Below are 26764 nucleotides of genomic sequence, written 5' to 3' on the forward strand. Positions count from 1 at the left end.
AGGCTCGGCTGGAGAAGAGCCCACTGGCTCATCAGGTTGGGTTCGCGAACAGCCTGACTGCAGTTTTACACGGGTGACAGTAAAGGGGACACTGATGCCGTCCCCGGGCTGCCCCTGCCCAGCCCCAGGGATGTAACACAGACACTGAATCCTTCCCCTCTGTCTGCCTTGAGTGGTCTTGAGACTTAAAACTCACCATAATCAAGATGTTGCAAACATTTTCTCCTTCTGGAAGACCCACCTACACTGTCTTACTTCTGGGATCATGATTTTACCTGTGAAAAACACTGTTAAATTTCATTTTTACATCCAGCACTGACAGAGCTTTACAGGAAGGAACCTGGTCTTATTCATATGAGGGCTCTGGCTTTTTTGCTTGCAGGTATAAAAATCCTTATAGATAGGACATCTCCAAACTGCTTTGAAAAATCCCGTTTGTGCAAAATGGGCATAGTCTGTGCTGATCAAATATCAGACACTATTTAAAGTACCTTTCAGATGTTTGCTAACTCCTAAAACTCTTTATAAAGCAATACTAAATAACATACCAACTTTTGTCTTTCTCTCTGAGCCAATTTCCTTTTATTCAGCTCCCTCATTAGAGTCAGCAACAAATAAGTAGGTATAGCAATAATAAGGCTAAGTTTATCTTATTTCCTCCCCTCCCTTTTCTCACTGTATTACTAAGACTTGGAACAATAACAGGATGCCGGGATGCAGGATGGGAAAAGACTGACTCCCAGCTGGAAAACCTTGGAGACTGGAGAGCTGAACACTCCCAGTATTGCTTAACGAAAAGAGAAGTGGATTTTTCTATTAGATCTTCATTTTCTGTACGCTGCTTCACATTTTGGGATACTGTTGATTTTAGTTTGCCTGATTTGGGAACAAACTGAAGCTCCACCCACTCCGACTCAGGTAAGGGATAAACGGCACTTGCTGCCCTTCGGCTACAAAGTTCATTTCAAAGGTTTTTTACCTCCACTAAAAATCTCTTCTAATGTCTTAAATAATTTAAGAAATACCAGTAGACAGGCCATGAATTTTATGCAAATCCACAGAATCCTTTGGGCCTAACACCGATGGCACCTAAACCAAAGTAAGTGTAGACAACAGCAGAGCTGTTTACAATTGACACTGGAAGAGGAAAATCTCTGGCTTTCTTGGGCTATAGCACAATATTCCCAGGTTGTTTAAAAGAAGAGACGTTTTCTGCTTTTTTGTAGTTCTGTTTTGTAATATTTAGATTATGTTGCCGATGCTCATTCCTAATGGAAAAGGGACAGAAATTATATTGCCAGTTGCACCTGTTAACCCTTTCAGGAAGGATTTCCCTCGCGGTGAGGACGGTGCCAGGCTTCGCTCTGTTCTGAGCGACAGGCGTACACTCTGCTGTGACTTGGTGTAATTATGTTTGATCAAAGTGGGGGCTGACTTGGTATCTGTCTTTAAGGTACTATGGCTTTACTGTGACCAAGGCCAAGAGGAGGTGAAAGCCAGCCTGTATACTAGCCAGCTCTGGTATGTCTCCTGCTAAGAGATTTGTTTAAGGCTTCGAGGGGAGTTTACATTGGTGACTTGGTCTCCTAAATCTCAAGTTTAAAGTAGCCCAGGTACTTTAGCACTGTAACGCTGGACTGCCAGGTTTTACAGCCCCTGTTCTGAAAGACCCACTCTTCTTACTTTAAAAGTTTCTTAATCTCAGTGGTCCACACAGAACCACTTTTTCTGACAAGGTATTTTATGAGCAGTGGCTTGATACAAAAAGTTGGTTGAAAAGGCTTTTATCTTATCCTAAAGATACTGTAGCAAGTGCCTGAGCTAACAAGTTTGCTGTACAGCTTGCAGAGACAAAGCATTTATGCATAAGAGATGAACTGATACTGCTTTTTCTGTAAGAACTCTATGCTGCAATAGTGGGACTGTCAGTGTGCACAGTACCTTACTGCGCCGGTTGTCACGCTGTAATAAAGATAAAGGAAGGAAAGAAATGCAGGGAAAAAAAGATACGGAAGAAGATGAATTTCTGTGAGAAAATCTGTTCCACTCTTAGCTACCGAAAACATTGAAAGTTGGTTGCTACTGCAGTTAACAAAGGTATAGTTAATCAATGTGTCTCTGCCTCCACTGATTATAAATCATTATATCAGCATTTGTAAAAGCATACAGTATTATAGATGTTCATGTAAGAAAAAATATTAGACAAAAGCAAGGATACTCCTTTACAAAATTTACAAAGATTTACAAAAGCTTCTCATCTTAGGTTAATTTGTGCCTTATAACAACAACCAACATACCAGAAACAAATCACAGAAATGCTGATTTGCAATTTATCTGCAGTATCTCCAGGAGTTGCTTTTTATCCTTAAATACAGTGTGATGAGCAGGAGAAAAGGACACAGGATTTAGCACAGGAAAGCCTTAGAGTAGTCCAGTATAACATAGAGAAGAACGTGAAGTTACAAACAATAAAACAAAGGAATTTGAAAGCGAATGATAAACTCAATTAACAAATCATTCCTGCTTTGTCCACAAACCTGACCTTTATTTTTCGGAGCGCTAGAGCTGCACTGCATTGCAACAAGAAGTATTTGCCAAAGCTTTCCTCTTCAACATAAGATCATAAAACTGTTTTTTAAACATCTTAAAACAAATGCTAACACTGAAGTTATGCCATGAAATAGCTACGCGTCACTCTGCAGCCTGCAGAGAGCCAGATGCAGGGCTCAATGCCGCTTCTCTGGCAGAGAAAGTTCCACCCAAAGAGTTAAAGGTTTGCTGCCAGGTTTGCTGCACATCCTGCCTCTGCGGAGCGAAACACAACTGAAAACAGGATACAGGTAAAAACCACTGGGGATGGCTCAGAAGCTCCTCTGATTCATAGCACTTAGGAACAAAGGATTTCACCATGCATCCATAAATCAATTACTTCAATTAATATTTCAAATTAAAAATATAAAAACTTTTTTTAAAATTCTTTTTTCTTGTCAGGGTATATGTCTACAGAACTACAGGCCAGCAAATACTGTACATTTTCTAAAAAAGCAGAGGTTGACAGAATAGAGGTAATTGATTATTTCTAGCAGCTGAGCCTTCTGTAAGGAATCTTCACGGTTATTTTTGTCACACGTTCAGAATTACGGTTTTTGCTCAGGTTCTAGAAGTTTAATTCAGAGGTACAAACCTTAGTGCCAACAAGACAATAAGAGGTTCTCCGACTTTGTGAGAAATTTGTTGGCCATGAAAATATTTTGGTGTATTTTTTTAAAAACAAATGTCTTTTTTATCCTTGTGGGTTTACAAATCAAAATCCCTTGAAGTTTAGCCCTGACATGACTGGTTTCCCTTCTACCCTATAACCAGAGAGTGATTATTTCTGTAAGCTGGAGATTTGCTGGGACAGAGGGATTCCCGGCTCACAATCACTAAGGTAAAACAATTCCCCACACACACCTTTGAAGAGTGATAGGAATTTGCACTAGAACAGACCCGAGCAAATCCAGAGCTGGATACCAGTTGGGTCCATGATGAGTTTGCTTGATCCGTCTGTGGACTTCAGCCCAGCACCTACTCCATGGGAAGGGCCTATGCAGGTGTATTTCCACTGCAAACACAGAGAGCAGACAACACACTGGGGCCACAGCCATCATCAGGAGCCACCATTTTGCTGCCAAGAAACTGGCAGGCATCCTGCACCAGGGCCTGTCCTCCGCCCAAGGACACAGCCACTGCAAACCCAGGGATGCCACCAACAGGACTAATACTGGGAATGATGATGTGCAAAAGGAATGCACATCACTCACCAATGTACGTGCCACATGCCTCCTAAATTCTGCAATGAGTCTGTACTTGAAATATAAAAAAAAATAAGAAAGCATTGTGAAGAACCTGTTTACAGTTCTTCAGTGCAAGAATACAAATTAGCCCTTTCATTCAATGAGAACTTGAGTTTCGCTCATCTTCATCTGAATTTCAAATCTGTCAATAAGCACGGAATATTTTAAGTAAGTTCTCTCCGTAACATACTTCCGAGACGGATGTTATCTGTGGCACGAGTCTATTTTGTACACATGCTGCTACACATGTCTGTTGGGCAGGCAGTGAGCAGATCTGGGACCCAACCCTCCTAGGTGCTAATTAAAGCCTACGGACGTTCACAGGACCTGGAAGAGTTCAGGAGTCCCGTGTTTTCCAGGGCTGGGCAAAGACAGAGAAAGGGCAGAGGGGAAACTTACCCATCCACTGAAGGTGCTCACACTGCCTACGCTTCAGTTTGGGGGCTCTGAGCATATCCAAGTAAAGACTTACCATCAGTAAACCAGAAAGAGTCAAGCAGGGGCATGGACACTCTGGTAGACTTTTCTCCAGACAAGTATTTGTGTGTGAGACAGACAGCAAAACTGCCTTACAAAAGATTAGGAGCTGCATGTGGCAGTGTTATCAAGTATCATCCATGAAAGAGTCCAAAACTTAGAGTGAAAAATGACTGATATTTTAGAGAAAGGACAAGCATGGTTACCTGGGACACAGTACAGAAATTGTAGGGGCACTTTCCCAAAAGAACAGTGGAGAGGAAGAGTATTCTCCTGCCCTAACATTGCTATCTGAAATGCAAGGAGTTACAGAGCACCACAATACTTAGGGGCAGACCGAAAGCAGAAATGTTTTAAATTCTTAATTTTTCAAAATGCAAAGAGGTCAGTTTTATTGTTCCAGTCTAGTTGTCATCAAAACTCTCATGTACCTGTGGGATTTCACCATCATCCCTTGCCAAAACTTTAGGAGAAAGACTCCCCTGTTTCTATTACACATTCTTTTAAAAAGCCTATTCTGAGTCTCCACAAATTAGCAGTGGCCCATCTGGCTCCGCCCCCCCTGAAGCCAGCCCTTTCTCTGCATCCCCCTCTCTCCCCAAGCCCACCAGCAACATCTGGAATGGTCCTCCTGGCACCTGGCAAGGTTCACAGGGCACAAGGCGGGTTATCTGCAGCGCACACAGGCCCTTGTCCTTACTGGGTATGACAGCGTAAAGGGAAATTCCACTTCCACAGCACATCTGGAGGATACAGTTGAATTCCTTCTCCTGCCTTTGTCCACATTTCTAAGGAGTGCTTTGGTAGGATCAGTCTTCCTTTTCCCCTTCCTTTTATGATGCTATCTGCTATGAATTTGTGTTCTGGAAATCCTCTAGGAGTGCAAAGTCTACCTCGCAACAAGGAGACTTGAGGAGACCAAGGGCCTAATGCAGCTTTCATGCAAATGATAGGAAATCCTGCCATTGATGGGAATTGTTCCTGCGACAGGTTCAGCTTCATGGGCAGAACCTCCTCTGGCACAGAGTTTTAGCTTAGCTTCTCCATTCGTTTTGTGGGGTGCTCCCTCCCTCTGCCTCCAGTCCTAGACCTGAATTTCAGAGGAGATTTGCATTATCTTACTGGCTTTTATTGTCATTATCTTTCAGATATATATGGTCTGCCTACAAGAGAACCAGTTTACTCATGCTAGGGTTAGGCCAACCAATCAATACTACTAATAAGGTATCAGGCTTTTCACCACCTAATCTATGAACCCAAACATACAATGAAACAGTATTATTGTCTATTTGCTCAGTCCTGTTAATGTTAGGGGGTTTCAGGCTGTCCTTAAAGCATAAACAAATATTGCTACACTACAGACATTTTAGCATCATCCCAATTACCAATGCACTCCACCTCAAACATGTATCCAGCACAGAAATTAAGGAGCGAGGGCAAAAAGCAGACAGCACGAAAAGCAGGAATGTTTTTTGTAATGGGTTCGTTTTACAAAGACAATAATGTGAACTTGACAGTGACAAAGCCATTGCAGAGCTCTATCATCTGTAGCACCGTTTAACAAACACATTTCCTTTGTACACTACATTTGCCAGCAGCAGCCTTGGTAAGAGTTTAGGATTAGAATAGATACTGAATCCTCGAGTAATTGCACTCGGAGATGGCTTAAGTTTCAAACAGGAAGAAAGGGGCACATTTCTCTTTGGAATATATTGCGTCATTTTCCTGCTGTGAAATGGCGAGCTGTATTACCTGCCTTATAAGGATTAATCTTCGGCTTCTTTAAATGAAGAGAAAGGCTTTATTCGCACAAGAAAGGGGGTTTCAGTGGTCATGATTAAAATATGAGCTGTAGGAGAAATAAACGTTCCACTGACACAGCCACTAACTAAGGAGAAAAAAGAATTCCCATCTCAGCTTCAGCAGTATCTCCAGCTGTGTTTCGGATGCAGGCAGCAGCCCCGGGAGCGCAGCACTGCTGTGAATAGGAACTTCCCAACAGTTGGGGTACTTTAAAGCCGTCGGCCCCCGGGGGGACGCAGGCTGTTCCCCACACCGAGCCCCAGCAGGGCACCAGCCTAGATCCTGGCTTGAGAAGACCCATGAGCAGAAATGTCAGCCAGCCAGAAGCCCCCAGCTCTCACTTTTCTCACTTTCACAAAGACTTCTTACCACGTGTAAACAGAAGCCTAGCCTGCCTTGAAGCAGGGTGACTCCTGCAGTCACGTCTGGCCCATTGAACCAGCACTTGCCATGGCTGCAACCAGTTTGATGAAGCAAGCTCTCCTTGGGCGCCCCTTCCCTCACTGCCTCCGGACTGGGGCTGTAGAATTCATCAGACTAATGACCTGCTTAAGCCAGCGCATAGATAACGGAGCAAAACACAACACAACACAACGCTGTGTTAAATCACAATCACTTGGAAACAAACCCATGCAGAAAAAAAGTCTAGCTCTAAAAAATTTCACCAAACTTACAGCAGCTTTCCTCATCTTTTGAAGCTTCCCTATGTCTGAGGGAATTTTCAAGTCCTCCAGCTTCCCTTTATCAGCACTGTAAGCTGGAAATACGCTTCCTTAGTTTTATTTTGATTTAGAAGATGAGATTTTCCTGACAAGAGCGAAGCTGTAGGTAAAAATACTGAAAGGCTCATTGTAAATTCCTAGGAGCGGTAATAATATCATTTGTATCATCTCACAACACATGGCGATTATAACAATGGAAATGTTCCAGGAAAAGACTGTAACTATAGGGGTGGGCAGAAAAGGTCCTAAAGTTAATTAAGCCTGGTCTGGAAGTCTAGTTGAATAAGGGCAGGAAATAGAGAAGAATGAACTGACATTTGTACTAGACATTTAAAAAAAGGGAGAAAAATACTGAATGCTAATTACCAAACAAAATATATCCAGACACACCCTGTTTTTTTAGCCTCCTGCCCAGCCAGAAAACAAGAGATTTATGTACATGCTTTCTTTATCTGCCACAAAATTAAGTTTCAGAGGAAATACTAATGCATTCAGTTACCCAGAAGAATAACCTGGACAAAGGACACAGAACACACAGCCAGCTAAACATGGTTTCTCTGCTTCAGATTACTGTTAGCGCAATAAATATCAATTACTGTGACCGGTGCCTGATGCTTGTGTTCGAGACAGATACTTTTGCTCTTGAGCTTTTGTTGAAGGAAAATGTCAAAAAAAAAATCTTATTTGCTGTAAACACAGCTACGTTGTACTTAAAAAAAAAAAAAAAATCATATTTATTGCATGCAGTTCCTCAAAGGATAGGGGCTTTTCCTTAATCAAAGCTCCTCAGTCAGAGATCCATGCTAGGAAGCATCTCTGATATTAAGGCTTTATCTGGAAACAAAGAGGAAGTGGAAAATCTCTATAATACATTATTCTCATAGCGTACCTTATTTTGTTTCAGCTTGGCCAAACTCTTAAACATTCAGTGACAGCTTCGGCTAATCTCTGTGTACAGCAGAGCTAACCAGGGGGCAGCAGCAAAACAGATCAATTCTGAAATGTGCACACAATTTATTGTAGGAAACAAAGCTCCTGCTTAGAGACATTTAAGAAACCTTTTTAGTGATCACAAACACCTCCATTACACCCAAACTATTCCACTTCAGCACTGGGATGAGCCGAAGAATTTTTGGAGGATTTCCCTTGTCCTCTTTTCACCCAAATCCCCGCTCCCCAAAAATCAAACACTGAGTGTGGGAGGCGCTGGGTTGAGGGAGATGCCTGCACCTCTGTCTCTCCTGCCGGAGCCACCACAGTTTGAGCCAAGCAAAAGGAAATTGGCTCAAAGCAAGCGAGAAAGGCGCATAAACACACCACTGAGGCTGACAGAGCCTCAATCATTCGTCAGAGTCAGTGAGAGCCTTCCCAGGAACACGTACCCCTGACTGCAACATCATCCCTCAAACTACTTTTCGGATATAAGGCAGAGAAGAAGTTCTTTGCCTGTCTGTAACACTAGCACTTCATCACTATTTTCAGCATCTGCCCTTATCAATAATTAATCTCTATGGGAGATATTTTCTTCTTAGCTTTATATGTTGGACAAAGAATTCATAGGGAAAATCTTTGCGGTTCCAAACTATGCATGCAGGATTTAGCCCACCCGTCTTATTAGCTTGTTTCAGAACAGAAGGGCTGGATATAATGCAAAGTTAACCCCCCAAAACAGCTCAGATTTCAACAGCATTTGGCAACTGTCATCAAAAGACGTGTAGCCAAGAACAAATTTTTTGTCATTTAATTGTTAGTTTCACTCCTGCAACATCTGCAAAGCAAATAAATCGTATTAGTCATAGGTCCTATGAGCTTACTGATTTTAAAAATTGGAATGCTCTAAATCAACAGAGCACAGAATCCACATGATGAGGTGATAATATTCTGTACCAACACCCAAACTCTGCTTATGGCTTTGAGCATACTCACTAAACACCGGAATATTCCTGCTCCTTAGGAGTCACTCAGCCCTCATCCACGTGCTCCCAAAGCTCCGAAGCTGCAAAGAGCTATAGGAGAGTAGCTTGTGACCTTAAACTCAATGCTGTCCATGCTGGCAGCAACTAAGAGAAAGCCAAAATCTTCTCTTTATGAGAATATATTTATTTGTTATGGAACAGCGTCATAAGTTGGCTTAATAATTTAATCACAAACGAACTTCAAAATGGTTTAGTGGCTAGGTTTACACTGGGCACTGTGCTTACACACATTTTATCCCTTATTATATTTTGTACTAACATATTTATGTATAAAGTAAAAGGCTTTATTCGTGGAAAGACTGGACAATACCACTTGCTGCTTCTTTAAAGCACTCTAATTCATTTTGGAGTCACTTCAGGGAAGGTTTCTGTAGTAAAGCATTATATGACTACAGTAGCATGGCCAGAGTAAGAACCCTTAAGCAGCACCAGAACAGATACGTTTCAGTGCTTCATGTACTGTATCTCTTCAGTTTCAAATTGGTTACCATCAGCTCTCAAATATCTCTACAGCCTCTGTGATAACAAATAACATTGTCGTGAAAAATGAGTGAAGACACTGATTCTGCAGCTGGCACAACACACAATCTGCATGCTGAGAGTGCGAAATGAGGACGATTCTTAAAGCTCACCTAATGATTCCATGGGGCTCTGAGAGACCCTCATAGCCATTTCTCTCCTGGGCAAGGCAGAAGGCCAGCAGTTTTATGAAGACCAGTGGATTACTTGCTAGGCATATCAGGATGCTCAAATGAAAGGAAAACAGTCAGCCATTAAGACACCAATTACACTGCATAATTGATCCAATGAGAAGAAACTAGTCAGTGCTCTCACCGCGCCTTTTAATGATTGCCAAGTATTGTTTCACCTTCATCACATACATCATCCTTGCCACTGCAAACAACCCTCACGTAAACAGCCCACTGTCATTTCAACAGCAGCAGCTGATTCAAGAATTATTAATTTATCTAGTCCAAAAATAATGCTTCCTTAAAGTCCATTAAAAGATCAGCCCAGTAACTAAAACATGTATTTAATTTGCTTCTCAATTACCAGATTTGCAAGTAAGACACTCAGATAAAAACCAGGTTACTACAGATCGATAGAAAAATGATTTAATTAAAGATTAGAAAAGGAATCCTAGCTTGTGCACGTGAAACACAGAAGCAGTCCCTCTTGGTTGGATAATTTAAGTGTGTAAGATTTTTGACGTGACGCATAAAAAAAAACCCTAGCTTCTCTCCAAATATGTGGAAGTTGCATACTTATGTACATACTCTACAGGTACATAGAAATATTTTATTAGATCGTGTATGTGATGCATTTCCACAAACAGAAATGTTTCAGATCCCCAGACGTACTCACACCACCATTATCCACAAAAGGCTACCAGTCCCTAAAGAACACAGAACAACTAGGCACAATCTACCAGCCCTTCTCTTCCAAGTTTTCCCAGAAAAGGATATGGTTTGAGGTTTTCTTGAATTCTAACAGAAGCCAAATCCAGAGCTGATTCCAAGCTGTATGGGTGTTACATACAAGTAAATCAAGATCTAAGTCCAAACAAACAACAACAAAATCAGCTCTCTCAACAAAATCAGCACCGACCTGCAACAGTTTTTTGTGAGCCCAAGTGCGATCATGACTACGTCTTGCACACCCAGCTGAGGGACAGAGAACGTTCTGTGCTGATACATGTATGGGGGTGCCTCTGTGCTGGTACAGACATGGGGGTACCTCTGAAGGTCAGCGCTGGAAGAACCGGTGTTAGAGCTGAAGTAGCATCACCATCAAAACCATTCCCCTGTTTGTCCTGGAGGTCATGCCTGTATGTAAGTGGTCAGGTTCATAGCAATTCAGAGCCAAGATGGAGAAAAGCATGAAGCACAGTGTTTCTGGCCCCTACGATGGCTGACTGCATGTGTAGCACTGCACTGCCCATAGACTAAAGTTAGCAAAGCCCGCTGTGGGCTTGTCTGTCTTTCTCAACTCGTGCCTACATTTTTATTTTTGTTAATCTACCCAGCTAAACTATTATCAGGCACATCGCTGATATACAACAAATTCCAGTAAAGCCAGGAGAATGTACTGCTGCGAGATCTGACTCATCCTGCTTCTCTTTCAGACCTGGGATGAGGTGACTTCTAGCAAACAAACTGCAAATCTGTACAGCCCTTTTCCATAAAAGCCTCTTGGCCAGGAAGAAAGGAGACCTTTGTGACCCCTTACAGCTTTCTTCCTCACTCATTTCTCTAAAATCATTCTGTTTACAGTAAACGCCTTCTTACACCATACATATTTTTGGTTCACACAGGCTTTTCATATGCCCTTCTCTGGGTATTTACTGCAGCTCCGCGATCCCGGAGCCAGCACGTCCCTTGGTGGAATGCAAGCTCGGGGAGGACATTCATCTAGATTTCATTATTGCCGCTCACCCACCTTCAGCGCACGGGCTCTCACTCACTTCCTTGGAGGGAGGCTTTGTTTCTTTAAAAAGAAACAAGAAAAAAAGCCAAACCAATGCTTGCCTCCCCCATTTTTAGCCAGTTCTGTATCTGAGATACAGAAAGAGTGGGAGACCAATTTGGCTGCCTGCTTTCCACCAGGAGATGAATCTTTAATGTATACATAGTAAGTATTCATAGGTCTTTTATAACCAAATTTCTTCATTCCTGAAAGAGGACTCCATCCATCCATGAGATGAAGTTGTATTTCATATCACCCAGGAGAGAATTTTCTGGTGAGCTGAACAGACAGGGGAAAAAAAATCATCAATACATTTTTCTCCCCAGACTCACCAGAAACTTGGAGCTGAAATCACAAAGAACTTTCAGGTTAGAATTATTCTTTTTTTCCCTGGAAGAAAATATGAGGAGCCAAAACTAGAAGTGTGGAATTACCTCCTCAGCAATACTGACAGAGGGTGCTGCAGCGTCAACAGCAAGAACCGAGCAGCCTCGAACACCCGCAGGAGAGCTCTCACAATGCCGAGGGACGCGCCGGGTTTTTTTAAAGTAGTAAGTTTAGTTAAGATATTGCTGAAGTGGCTATTCATTCAAAGGTTCCATCACAAGTATAAAATGTCATTTTATAATCAGTTTTCAGGCAGGCACTTGCACTCCAGGTTGTTTAGTCATCAAAGTGGCTATTTACTCAAAGGTACTATCATGCATATAAAAAGTCATTTTATAAGCAGTTTTCAGGTGGGCATTTGCACTCCAGATTGTTTAGTCATCAGCGAAAACCACTTCTCAGATTCATAAAATCGACATAAGGACAATCAAAAATATAATACCAGGTAGTCAGGCACTAGGCCCATTTAAATCAGCTCAATAATCTGGAAACAAAAAAGCAGCACAGTGTCCTTAGGAAAAGCCTATTTTTAAATGAATCATTGTACACTGTCAAGGACATGTGACAAGACAGCTTTAGTAAGAAATAAAAGAAACACCGAGTAACCACCCGAAACAAATTATATCTGAAGATGCAAGAAAAAAAAAAAGGATTGCTCCAAGTCCAGTGTTGCACAATTCACTTAAGCAGTTTTTTTGAGTGACGTTACTAAAGTTTGTGGCCCTACCCTAGTTCCCCTTCCCACTGTACTCACTAGGTGCCCTGAGCCCTTCTCGCGCTGGGGCTCACGGCCGCGACGGAGCATCACGTTCTCACCACTTGGATGCCAAGCAGAAGCTGGAGCGCAGGTAACAACGACAGCGATGTCCTTGCTCTGCTGCCGCGTTTCTCGGGGTTCGTTAGAAGCTGGTTGGAGCAATGTTGTTTAATTATGAGATGAAGAAACCGAGAGAACAAAATCTAAGACTGTTTTGCTCCTGACCCGGGTCCACCATCAGGAGATGGCAAACACATCCAGTCCTCTGTGCTTCAAGTGCACCCTTTGAAAGGGATGTTGCTTTTTATCCAGCTGCAGTACTTTTCACAGAGAAATGAGGAGGCTTTATCAACTTATGCTTGCACAGCCGCTGAAGGTGCCTGAAAGGCAGCGTTAAGTATTGCTAGGACTATTTTGTTTTAATATTGTTTTGCCTGCATACAAACATGCTCCCTCTGCAAAGCAAGCGAAGCACATTTTAAACTGCAGGTGTCACCGAGAAAAAGAGAATGCGTTCCCCTCCTGTGTTTGGTATGGTACCTTGCCGTTTCGTACTGCTCACTGCATTCACACATTTACCTTTGGTCTTAAACATCATCTAAATGAGAAATTAATGTTAAAAATGGATTCTGGGTTGTTCAGGGTCGGTTTGTTACTTGTCACTGGGTCAGATTCTGCTGTCGTTGTATCTACCATGGCTTCATGGAGCATAGTAATTTCAGAGGCGTTTAGATCATGTATCAAATTTTTTGCATCTGAAAAAACCACCAATTTTGAAGTGTTGTCTACTCTGTATTGTTAGGTTTAATCCACAGCAATTTCAACAGAATTTTTTGCAGAGAGCTACTGGGGAGGGCACAGCAGATAAGAGCAGGAGAAAGAGTCAGAAAATAAATACTTATTAAACTAAAGCTATCCAAAGTCAATTTTTCTGACAAAACTCTGGTCAAGAAAGTTCCTGAAAGTTTTTCTTGGTTTTTTTTTCTCTTTTACGCAGCCAGCCCACCTCCGTGGGCAGGCACCATCCCAGGCTACCACAGGGCCAGTCCTGCACCCGCAGCAAGGGCAGGTCGGGCTGCACATCCCTCGCCTTCGCCCGACGGACTGAATATAGTGTTTTGGGTATTTAGTATTCCCTACATTTACATGGCTGCAGGCGGGACAGCTGAGGTTTGATTAACAACCAGAAACAGCAACATCTCCAGTCCTGTGGAATGGAATAGATTATGTCCTACAGTATTGATTTATCAGTCATTTTGTTAGTATTTTCTGCTTTGATGAAACTCATTTTTGCATGGGATTTTTCATTTTCATTTACATGGTTCAGATTCCAACCAAGATACTGTAAGCAAAAAAAATCATACTGTTTCCAGCTCAATCATCAATAATAATTTAATTTCCAGCTTTTCTGACAATCAGGTATGCAAATTATTTGAACAACACTGCCACAAACCTTTTAAAATTTATTTCTTTTTTGGTGTACGATAGCCACTTTAAGCAAAATCCTCTCTTAGGATGTTCTTCATCACTATTTCTAGCAATATTTCTGTTTTTCAGAATGGTTTTCAAAAACAAAAATCCTCTAAGAGTAACATAAGATTCTAGTCCAATCAACCAGAAAAATACATCATTTCAGCTACAACTGTTTGCTCATTAACCAAAGTCTCCTTACAGAAACCTGGTTTAACTTTCTTTAAATTTCTTTGCTAACTAAACTAACCTCACATACGCATTAATAAACATTTTTAGAGCAACGAGTAAACCAGATAGGAAGCAAATACCACAAAAAAAAAACCCAACACAAATGTTCATAAGAATATTTCATCAAATGTGTTTTTATAACACGGACACCTTCTTTATATTAGCTGATCATCAACTTTACAGTTGATTACTTACCAAAACAACTTGTAAAATGCAAACTTTTAATTAGTGCAGTATTGTCAGTATCTCCACCTGACATTTCTTTAATAATGACTCCCAGTCTGGGAAAAGAAACTACACCATATGAGTCATGTGTTCCATAAATCAGTTTGAATACCAGAATTTCTCAGTTAACTGTCTATAGTACCCTGCAGACCAAGAGTTATTCGCTAAAATAATTCAACACATAAAATGAGTAATGTTGGTGAAAAAAAACATCATTTGCTGAAAGGAAATTTAAGAGCAAAGCAAGAAACTTCACTATTTGAATAAACCATTCCCTTGCTAACTTTAAGGAACATTTATGGTCCCTGCTTAAATTGAAAAAAGTTTGAATTATTGGTCTAATCAGTCAGAGACAGAGGGGTAACGGGTGACTGCACACTAAGGTAGCCCAGCGATGGGACCTTGTGGCAGCATGGGAGAGGCCGGTCCCAGCACGTCCTGTGCTGTCCCCTTCTCCGGAAGTGTGTGGAGGGGGGTCATTACGTGAAAGGGTGCGTCTTACATCCTTATCTCAGTCCTAGCTGCCACAGCGGACATGAGAAGAAAGCAAAAGCCAATCCCTACATGTCATCTGCTGTCACCCCTCAGAAGTTTTCTTGCTCCTGCCTCCATGGGAATGCTCTCCCCTGCTCGGGCACGGGAACATCTCTCTCCTGCTACTACCTCTGGCATTTCAAAGGAGATCTGCTGGAAAGGAAAACTATCATGGCCAGAAAAAGAGAAAGCATTTAGTACAGTTTGTCAAGAGCTAACATCCATGGAACGTGGCCTTCACACCAGGACAGTGCCCTTATCCAGTCACTGCTCAGCAGGGGCCTGCTCCTGAAGTGTTTGTATGTGCTGCCAAAGAAGGGTATTCTTAAATATTGTGATGAATTCCGCTACGGATTCAACAGCAACAGACTTCCACCTGCCAAATGGAAAACTTGCTCGGTATCATAGAGGAAGTCTTCTGGGAGTGAGCCTGTCCTACAGAGCCACGGAGATCAAACGCCCCTAAAACAGAGAGCATGCCGAGCGCTCGAGCGGGCAGTGTCACTTCCACCAAAATGAGACGTTTTGAAAGATGACAAGCACAAAGCAGAAGCCATTTTTTGCAAAAGGCTCTTCTATATCCCAGCCTGTGTTCAACCTACAGGGCATCCCAGAGGGCAGACCAAATGCCACCAAACTGCTCATAAAGGAACCGTTAATTTACCAAGGAGGCTGGACAATGACTAACAGGGAATCCATTAATGGGGAGTTAAAGGCAGTGAAGCCCCCTCAAAAATCTAAGAACAAAAAGATGGATTTGCTGAGTGGAAGGGGTAGCTTGGGTTTCAGCTGAAATGTGCATATATTTTAAAAGATTCAGTCTAGCGCTTTCAGTATTAATGGCCAAGCTTTCAAACGAGGCCTGAACTGTGAAACACGTACAGGGCACCTACTTCAAAGGAGAGTTTGCATTTGCTGCATGGATATTCGGCAATAATCAGGATATTACTGCAGTCCCGGAGCTCCTGTGCAGATAACAGTCCACTCCTAATGAATTCCAGCCTTCAGTGTCCAATAAGCAGTGTCCCTGTGTGAGGACACCAAAGGTCCCGGAGCGGCTGGTATCGGTAATCGCCCTCACGACAGCGAGAGAGGTACCGCGAGGAGGGCGACAGGGCACGGCAGGCTCCAAACGCAGCGCTAAGAGAGGAAGAGACTGGGAAAATACTACTGAGCAGTATTGTCCCCAGTTTTCCCAGCTCATCTCTGCACTACAGCAGTGCCAGAGATCTCCGCTGTACCACAGCAACAACAGAAGTTGGTTTCCTTTGGTTATCATGTTTTGTAATTTTATGAATAAAAGACTATGCGATCACAACAGAACCATTACCAATGCCTTCCAGTTTCCAGTTGTAAAATGTCCGTGTACACAAATAAAACAAAGCAAAGCAACTAAATCTCACTCATTTTCCTAAAAGTATTAGGAGCCAAAGTAAGCGCAGAGAATACAAAAATCTAGCTAAGTCAAAATGTTTTACATGAATCCAGAAAACTGTATAAAATGCAGCTTAGCTATTATAGAGCAACTTCAAAGCCACCTTATTTGCTCACTTCCTACACACTCACAGAGGAGGAGCGTTCCTCAGCTTGTGTACAACAATCTAGGAGAGAGAAAAGTACAGGAAAGCAAATTTTCATGGTAAATAAGGTCTTTTTACTGCCAACAATGCTGCACCACGGGATAACACTGATTGCCTAGTTACCAAAGAGTAATTCTGGAAACGTTTCAGCACCTTCCCGCCGAAAATATTAATTTAATCTCGCATCAAGCAACCTGTGTGATGGCAACTTCTCTATCACAATTAATGGTTTTATTTTTGATGTGCATGCTGACAGCTCCTAAAAGCTAATGGAAAGTCATTTATGTGTAATTTAAAGTCTGATTATTTGAGCATTAAAGTTCCCTGACAGTCCTTTATATTGGGAAGGGGAAATTTACTAAGGAAAGGAATCAGCTTGGCTACATTAAAATAACTTCTCAATCTGAGTGTCAGGCCTACGGTTTGCTTATATTAACGTATGACAAAAAAATACAGTTTCACCTGAGCATAATTGCCCAAATTATGTTTCACAAATTATGTATCCCCTCTTCTCAGGTTTTACCATGTTTTAGATGGCAAAACCTGAGAACAGGGATAAATGAACTTATGTGTCTTCAAATGTTTCAAAAGACAAGGAATTGAATCGATCAGCAAGGTAATTTGCTATATTGTACTTGGAATTGATTGAAAATTTCACATGAATCATTTTTTTCATCAAAAAACCAGATTTCATTCTAAATCAATATTTTCCATTTGAAGATACTGACTTGGGCATATTTTGTGTCAGGCCAAACCCAAACATTGCATTTGGATTTGTCAAGCTGGAACACTTCCTTTCAAGTTGAGATAAACTTTGATCTGGCTCAGCCTTTGCTTCCCGTGACCACTGTCCCCTCCAGCTCCGCTCTGCAACGGGCAACCTTCCCTGCGGAATCTTCTCTGCAGGTTAACTCTGGTAGCTCCAGTGGATGCTGGATTTTATGCTAGTTTTCAAATCTTGCACATTTTTTTATTTCATTGAAATAGTTTTGTTGCTTTTTACAGTTGTCGTATCATCTAGTTAAAACTGTTTCACAGAAGGAAGAAGCCTGATATTTCAAATTTTGATTCTACGGCAGATGAAAAGAAACACAGAAAGTAATCAAACTTTCCTACAGAAGGAAAATCCACTTGCGCTTCTATGTGTGCTCTCTCTGATTAATCTGATTCTGTTGTTATTTATAAAGTTTTCATATTTTATATTATTTTCTAGGCTCCTGAAAGAAGATGAACCACCTTATTCTACTTTTCTCATTGTTCTTGGCTCCAGCATTTGCTGACAAAGAAAGTCAGAAAACAAACCAAAACTTTTCTTCAAACAGCGCCAGTCATAAACGACTGAAGAGAGACTGGATATGGAACCAAATGCATATCAAAGAAGAGATTGATACCCCATTACCGCACCACGTTGGCAAGGTAAATAGTAGTCTGATAGCAATGAATAATTACAAATGCAGACAGCAAATGAGCATCTTGAAAAGTATTACCTGTTTGCAGCCTAGGCAGAATAGCAGAGGGAAAAAAGGGAAAAAAAATGGGACTTAATACCAACACACTAACATGTTAAAACCTTAAGAATGTGGACACGGAGTAAATCAAGAATAATGTCAAAGGGATTCTAATTCTTTTGAAGAATAGAAATAAATTTTAGAGAATGGCAAGTATGGAGCATCCACAGTGAGGAAACAATTGCTTTGCACGCGGGTGCACAGTCAGGAAGGAAGTCTGGCGGCTGATGGATGTCGATATTTTTCTGGCAGCTCAAGATTCTTTCAAAAACCTAGGAGATCAGCTAATAAAAACATATGCATCAAAAACCATACAGTTTACATCTCTCAACGTGGATACAAAAGTGCTATGTTTAGGAATACTGTTACACAATCAAAAAATTTGTTTCACAAAGTGAAAGAAAATAATTTTTAAAAATAATAACGAGCATTGACCTGCCTGCAAACCCATTTTCTTCAGGGCAGCGCTCATAAAGTCCTATGATTAACTGCATATCACCCCAACAAAGTTCTTCCAATCTCATCTTTCAAATTGAACTACTTTGACACTTTTCAGATAAATGCAGCTGTACGTTTTCCTCCCATGTACAACAATCAGCATCCGTCAGGGCTGTCTGGGCAAAGTGAAACGGACCTTTCCGGATCAGCGCTGTTCCCGGCAGAAAGCGTGAGGGAGAAGGGGCCACAGGGTGCTCTCAGCTGACACGGGGCATCTCTCTTTCATTTCAGACCAATTCAGTAGCAGATTGAGGAGAACACTTCTATTCCTGGAGCTGTCCTAAATAAGAGTAATTCACTTTGTACCCTGCGCTGCGGTCTTTCAGCGGGGAATGCTGCTGATTGCTTTTGCAATGGCTGTGTTCAGCACATCGCCTTTGCGGGATTGAACACTCGATAAACCCTTTCAAAAAGGCCACGGTGGCGGCATGGCAGGACTGAGTGACAGCTGGGGGAATATGCTGATACGTTTTGATTTTATCGTTCATGACCTTGGCTACTTCCCTTTGTCTGTTCACCCTCAGTTTTAGAAAAGGCAATCTTGGAACTCTATACCCTTTACACTGAATAAGTAAATGAAAATGGAGAAAGAAGGCAGAGACTATACTATCTTTGAGAGAAGGGTGAGGTTATTTCTCGTGTTACATATACAGAGTTGTAAACTCTTCTTCAGCAGCCCCAGCAGCCAGAAGCATGAATCAGTATGTGGAATAAGGGAAGAAAATTTTAGCGACACATTTCAAAAAAGCAAACAGAAATGAAAGAATGTTCAACAGTAAATGACAACTATGGGATAAATCAAATCCCAACTACCAAACAGCTGCAATTTATGATAACATCAGTAACAAAAGACTAGAAATTCTTGGTCCAACCCAGCAACTATCGATAAATAGCTTGCTGAAATAAGAATGCTGATATAGTGCACAGAAAATTATGGTTTAAACCTGCTATCAGTGTCCTTAGATGAGTGAAGGTACAGAAAGGGAAGAATCATCAGATTATCTGCAGATTAAATAATGTGCCAAACCATTTGGGATTGGATTAAATTACATTTTAAAACTGATTAATGTTCATTCCTTTTATCCATCCCTATTTCATTGCGTATAATCCTAAATTTTAAGATCTATGGGGTGGAAATTTACTGCCATAGCATGAGCCTGAAGACTGACTATGACAAAAACTGCATGTGACTAAACACAAGAAATCTGTCAGCTATGGCAGGAATCCTGCTAAATGCTACGTAATAGAGACTAATGCTGAATAATAGCTGTGAATATAGATTTGATTCTGTAATTCTGTGAAATCTAAGCAAAATCAGAAGGTTACTTGCAAACAAGAGCAGCTCAAACTGAACGTGGTGGCAGGTCCTATTTCAGACATAATGAGGTTAATGATTTCTATGTGTTAACTGCATGAGCAATTTATATCTTTAGGAAATATGAGATACGATCTGAAAAAAAAAAATGCTACTCGATATATAAGCAAGCAATTTTCAGTGTGGATGCAAGTCTCACTCTATAACCCTGCATGGCTGTAGCTGCTGTGGTGCTGTTTGTTTAGTGATTCTCCAGATGACATCTGAAGTCTTGATTGCTATTCTGGTTTCAAACTCCGTCTGAAGAAGTCATGACTGTGTATCTCCTGGTAGAAATTGTGCTGCATCTGTGCCAGAGCTCACTTTTATCTCTTTGAATTACACTTTCCTCCTAGATCACATCAAGTGTACGGAACAACAACGCTAAGTACATTATTGAAGGTGAATATGCCAACACCATTTTTAAAGTCGAAGAAACCAGTGGTGATGTATATGCATTTGAGAGGCTTGACAGAGAAAAGAAAGCAGAGTATGAGCTGACAGCCCTCATTATTGACAGAAGAAACAACCAGTCACTGGAACCCCCATCTAAATTCATTATCAAGGTTTATGATATTAATGATAATGTCCCTGTGTTTGTACAAAAGGTATTCAATGGATCTGTCCCAGAAATGTCACCAGTAGGTACGTTCTTCCATCACTCATTTCCCTTCATGTCTCTGGTTAAAAAGCAGAATTTATACTAAATATGCTGTTTGAAAATCCTTTTCTAGGAACCTCAGTCACCAAAGTGACAGCTGTAGATGCTGATGACCCAACAGTTACAGGTCATGCCACGGTTACGTACCAAGTCATTAAAGGAGACGAATACTTCACAGTTGATGACTCTGGTAGGTCAGATACACAAATGTCCTTACCTTACACTTTGAAGAAAACACAGTTTAAGCCTTTTTCATTCTGGACAAGCGGGATAATAATTCAAAAATATAATTTTAACCATAATTTAGAGAGATTTTTCATTCACCCACACAATACCAGTGTCTGCATCTGCAAATGAACTAATAAAGTCAGGATATCAGGTGCTATGAACTAAATGAGAAGATAAAAGGTCATTTTTTCCCACTGATGAAGAGACTCACTAGGAGCTAACATCAGTTCATGTTTTCAGTTTAGCAGAGATACCGTTTCGTTTGACCATACAGCAGAAGGGAATACATAAATTCCAAAGCAGCACTCAATAATCAGTAAACTCAACCCTTTGCTTTCCTAAACTTTCTTGCTTAAATTTTGCCCAGTTTTAAAAATAATGTCAGTATCTTTTGTAGCCGTACTAGTTCTCTGGAGCAAACAACTCGGATGAAGGGGTGCTCAGACAAACTCTCTAGATGCTGTAGTGACCAAGTTTAGACATCATTAAATTGTTTCCAAGTAGCAAAGATCAGTTTAAAGGAAGGTATTGTACAGAATCTCCTAAATATTCTGTCATGTAGAAAGACTTTTAACATTTCTAACCATAGAAAAATACCACTGTAGAAATGCTACTTAAAGCTGAATGTGTGGCATAAGGCAAAAATTTGCTGTCAAAATTAAGAGATGTTGGACATGTTGCAAAATCTAATCATATTCAATGTTAATTTTTCAAAGGTGTGATTTCTACAACAAGGGCTGATCTAGACAGAGAGAATCAATCAACATATGAAATCGTTGTTAAAGCAAAAGATGCTCCAGGGTCTTCTGGGGATTCAAGCACAGCTACAGTCATTATCACTTTAACCGACATCAACGACAACTTCCCAGTATTCAAACACCGTAAGTATAATGCAAGCGCGGTATTATTTGGAAACGAAGGGCTGACACGATTATAACCAATTTATGTCAGAGTTCAGCACAATTCAACTTTTCTTAAAAGTAGACAAAAGAATCTTACATATTCAGAAGGTCTTCCGCATTCCAGCCCTAGCTCCATTTCCTGGGTGACACACACCTAGAGGAGAAAATAAAAATCACTATTAATTTCATCACTTTGTACAAGATCTTGACAATTTTGAGAATTAATTATACTTTTATGAAAAATACATCAGAAGTGCTGTCTGTAGAGATACATAATGCGGAATCCTCAATGAAATATTTTTCTTGTATGTCTATAAACTAAGAGCAATTTTTAACTAAGTCCTAACTTCCACGTGCACAGTCTTTATGTCTTTTTTGTTGCTTTGTTTTTAACAGCATCATTTCACTTTAGAGTTCCTGAAAACATTTCAGTAGGAGGAGAAGTTGGCAGAGTCAAAGTAGAAGATATTGATGAACCACAACACCGAAATACAACATACAGTTTTGTCAGAGGAGATTACAGGGATACCTTTGAAATTGTAGCAAATCCATTCACAAATGAAGGAATCATTAGGCCAAAGAAGGTACTTTTCCCAGTAACAAAAAGAGGATTATTTTGTTTTTCCATGGGTAACAAGAGTGTTTGGGACTAGCGACAGGAAAAAAAAGAATATGCGTGGAAGTTAGCAGGAAATATGTTCATCCTGAAGCCCCTGCTGTGTGAGAAGGAGAGCTGGGGATTTACTAGCTCAATTTAACTGCCAGGCCTGGGAAAATCTAGAGTTACTGTGGGGACTATGTCAATACTCCGGTTATGCCCTTTGGGCTCCTCTCAAACTTCAGATATTCAGATGCTTCAAAGAGTCTGTGAATTTAGGAGTTGAACCAACTGACCAAGTCAAAAAATCTTTCCCTTCTGCAGCCCAAGTGAAACCAAAACAGAAAATGTGAGCAAGTCCACCTGACGCTCTTCTAAAAGTGCTCTTTATAGTCTGGCACTTGCTCCAGTCTGAGCCACAGCTCCCTTACTCGCCTCAGGGTATTTTCAGAGCTTTCCCACTAATTCCTTACAACTCTTTAAAAGGGTCTGGACTCTCCAAAGCCTATATTATGGTTTGTTCTTTGTTTTTTAATTCTCAAACCTGCTTGATTTGTACCAAGGGACATTCCTCCGTTGTGCAGAGCACTGCCAAGCCAAGAGTTCATTGATTTCATTGACTTACAGTTAAAAAAAAGAGGAGGGAGCACTATAAATCACCTCCTGTAATCCTCAAATTGACAGGAACATGTTTTTAACTTTCAAATGTCTCTCTGTAACTCTTAAAACTAGAAATGCCATTAAGAAGAGAAGAAAACTTTAAGGGAAAAAAGTACCAAGTATTCCAAGACGGGCAGAAAGGTCTTCAGCTGTGGTGACACTAGGTGTGAGCAGCTTTCCTTCTCCAAATGCAGCCCTTCCCCTGGTCTTCCCAGGACCTGAGGAACACATTGCTTCCAACTTCTGCCCAGAGGAGGAGCAATAAGAGTCCCCACGCGTACACACACTGGGTGATTTGGAATCAGCTCATCTTTTAACACACAGCGGGCCGAGTTCACCCCACTGCTTTGTAACACACTTTTGGCCATGCACATGTCATAATTTTAAATATACAGCCATGTGAGATAAAATTCCAACTGCCAAGAGAAGGACTATCACTGCCATTTGCAATGTCTGCTCAAAGGGAAAAACACGAGTCCCCACAATTAACCACTGCGTAGTTCAGGGTGCTTTTGTAATCTCAGGCAATAGTGCAGAGGGGCCCAAACTTTGAAATGAGAGATAGCTCGGGCATTTCTTACTGCCCTGCCTCCTGCCCACCCTCCATTGTGGGATTCCTTTTGTAATCTCAGGCAATGGGAAAAACATGGAAGCGGATGTCGTTTATCACTAACTGCCCCAGCTATCAGTTAGTGCAGCTACAAAGTCTGCCTCGAATGGCTTCAGAACAGAAAGCCTAGCAAAGAAGAGGAATCTGGCCCCCAGCCTTTGAGAAAAACAAGTTTTGTTAGTTTGTTTTAGAATTAAAAATTCTAGAATTAAAAAAAAAAAAAGAAAATTATTTAAACCAAGAAATACTCGCTGAACTCAGAATACCCGATGAACCTGTTCAAAACCAGAGCTGCTCAAGCCACTCTATTTATGAAAGAGAAGTTCAGTTTGGAAATACTCCCCCCCAAGAGGCTAGCTGAGATGCAAACTGGAAATAGTCCCAAACATGAATTAGCACACAGATCTTATATTTGCATAGATCATGCAAAGTTTACTTAGACATCTCCAAAGGAAGAATATCTGTCTTTGTCTTTTCTTTAGCCCCTGGACTTCGAAAAAGTAGCAGAATACAGGTTTAACATTGAAGCGACAGATCCCACAGTTGATCTTCGCTATTTTAAAGTCGGTGGCTCTAGGAGCATTTCAACAGTCACCATTGAAGTCACCGATGTCGATGAGCCTCCAGTCTTCACTAAACTACCATATGAATTTAAAGTGAGGGAAAACGATCCAGAAATAAGAACACTTGGTTCAGTTTGGGCACACGACCCCGACGCAGCTAAACGGAAAATCAGGTAAGGCAACACCAGCTTTAGTAATTCTATTTTGAAGTGGAGAATTTGTTAACAATTCCAAGAATTTCACAAAGAACTGAGACTTTGACCCTATTTTTCAGAATCTGCATGCCAAAAGAAAAAAAAATAAATCTGATTTGATTTTTCCAGCACTGCAGCCATGGGTATATATTGTAACCAACAAATATGAACATAAATTACATTTACACATGTAATTACCACATAAACTTACTGATAAAGCACTTGCACACTTACAGGAAAATGCATAATCCTGGATATATTTACATGGTTATAATTTATTGTTATATTTTTTTTATTTTGATAACTCCCTCAAGCTTTTGCTTTGACAAGAAAATAGACTTCTGAAACAGCAAAAGACAATAATCTGAAACTTTTCAAACTGATAGATTTTGCTCTCACAGCTTGCATAATCTTAGGGAAATATTCTGAGACCGCCTGGTCAAGATATTAATGTAATTTGTCACACAAGAACTCTCTGACCTTCCACAATGAAGAGCCGAAGTGAAACACAGTATTATCATCCTTGCCTTGACATATCTCTTTTTAAACAAAAACCAGATTTCTTCGACGAAGAGCTAGTCCTAGCGGAGACTATATTAGGGTATCCGATACTGGAATTATTCAACTTCCCAAGCCCCTGGACAGAGAATTCAGTTCCTCATACAACATCACTGTCGCAGCTCAGGAAATCCTTGAAGATGGTAAGCGCTTCCCACTTCCCTATTGGAAAGAAATCGGTGTACGACTTTACAGCAGGATTGTAATGTATCAAAAAGGAAATCCACAAGCCGAGAGCCTGCTTCCACTAAACTATGCATGAAAGGGAAGCTTGCAGGGTTTGCACAATAATCTTCCAAATCAAATGAGTACCTACAAGCAGGTCAAATACAGTTTTAAGATTTGGCCCCTAGCTATTATGAAAATGCATTCAGATTGTTACAAGGAATAAAAAGGGCATAAGGAAAGGAAGCAGCTTGGGAAACACGGATAAACCTTCCTCATAGATCCTTGATTTTTTAGCCCAATAGGAAAACATCTGAATCTGTCAAAGGAAAAGTTTAAATGAATGACAGAGCTAGAACCTCTCTGTATGTGTCACGCAGGAGGCGCAGAGGTGGACACAAATAGTAGGAAGAACGGGGAGAAAGCCCTGGGATTGCAGACATCTGAGAGACCTCTACTGTTGTTGTTTCAGGCCGTCTTTCTGACAGAGAATCACATGCCCAAGTTCACGTAATCGTTACTGATGAAAACGATAATGCTCCAGAGCTTGTCTATCCTGAGGAACCCAGAGTGTGTGAAAACGCTGCACCAGGAAAGGTGAGTCAGGGGGAGAGTTCTTCCCCCAAACCTGAATTATCTAGTTGCAAGCTCAGGCGAAATATGTCTTTTTATAAAAGTTATTCTCAGTTTTCATACCCAAGCACCTGATCACTTCACCAATTTCCAAAGCGTCCGTGGTCAGAAACGTCTCCTCAGGACTCTACACCGTTAGAATATTGACTTTTATCCGCTTAAGCACACGGGCTGCGCAGTTCCTCTCCCCCCAGGCTTTTAAGCACATTTGTGCATTAGCAATTGAACCGTGAAGTACAGTCAAGCCTTGCAGAGCAAAAATTAGCAATTCAGTTGTATCACACAAATGTTCGTAGGTGACACTGAGAATGAAACCATTTCAAAATAGTAAGAGAAACATTGCTGCATATAACGTTCTTGTAGTACTTACCAGAGCGCAAGTATCTGCATGCACAAATAGTGTTAGTATTTGTGGCTTTAGATGTTTGGCCTCAGAAGTATTTAGCCCATATGTATAATGTCTGATTAATTAAGAGAATTTGTCACAGACTGGACCGATGGAATCTGTTCGAACACACAAGGTATTCTTTCACCTTTCATTTAATTTGTAAAAAACCTTTGAGACACAATCATACACTTTTTTTATATTTTATACATCTATTCTACACCCTCCGCGGTTAAGGTTTTCAAAAACAAGCCTGTCATTCAGGGGTGGCAATCTCAATGACATTCAATGACGGAGAGTCACACTTCTAAGTAAGCCGAACACTTTAAGAGACAGCCATCGTAGCTATTATACAATATTATATTATATAATGAGTCATCTTTCTATAAGCATAAGACTTTTTTTATGCTTTAATTACGCAAGATTTCCTCTTGTGTTTCCCACCTGCGAATGAAGGGGCATGACTGCTCTTTTTGAAGAGCTACAAGGAAATTACTTGCCTTGAAAGAACTTGAAGAGGAGCATCACGAGATATCCTTGTCCTGCCCTTTACTGAAGGGTTATAGAGCACACACAGCCCAGCTCTAACTGAAACACCGTCAACTGGTTTATCACCGGGGGCAACATTTACTGACAATTATGACCTCTTCCATCTTTGTAGGTAATCATCAGGATTTCAGCTACTGACAAGGATGAAATATCACCCAGAGGTTTCTTCAAATACTCCCTGGCCACAGAAGACAGCAACTTCTCCTTGGTTGAGAACTACGGTAGCGTACCCCC

At 41.0% G+C, this 26764-nt stretch overlaps 1 protein-coding gene across 1 annotated transcript in view; it reads left to right on the forward strand.

The window, feature by feature from the left end:
- Nucleotides 1–711: 711 nt before the first annotated feature.
- The window catches only part of CDH5 (cadherin 5), a 30026-nt gene continuing 3973 nt past the window's right edge, over nt 712–26764 (forward strand). The window contains exons 1-10 of the mRNA XM_074582887.1: nt 712–918; nt 17678–17880; nt 20181–20469; nt 20559–20675; nt 21430–21594; nt 22012–22199; nt 23966–24219; nt 24799–24941; nt 25436–25560; nt 26643–26751. Of these exons, the coding sequence (XP_074438988.1) occupies nt 17692–17880; nt 20181–20469; nt 20559–20675; nt 21430–21594; nt 22012–22199; nt 23966–24219; nt 24799–24941; nt 25436–25560; nt 26643–26751 (1579 nt within the window). The 5' untranslated portion in view covers nt 712–918; nt 17678–17691. The remainder of the gene's footprint in view (nt 919–17677; nt 17881–20180; nt 20470–20558; nt 20676–21429; nt 21595–22011; nt 22200–23965; nt 24220–24798; nt 24942–25435; nt 25561–26642; nt 26752–26764) is intronic.

The sequence above is a fragment of the Larus michahellis genome, chromosome 4 (genome assembly GCF_964199755.1).
Source record: "Larus michahellis chromosome 4, bLarMic1.1, whole genome shotgun sequence".
Classification (NCBI taxonomy): Eukaryota; Metazoa; Chordata; class Aves; order Charadriiformes; family Laridae; genus Larus; species Larus michahellis.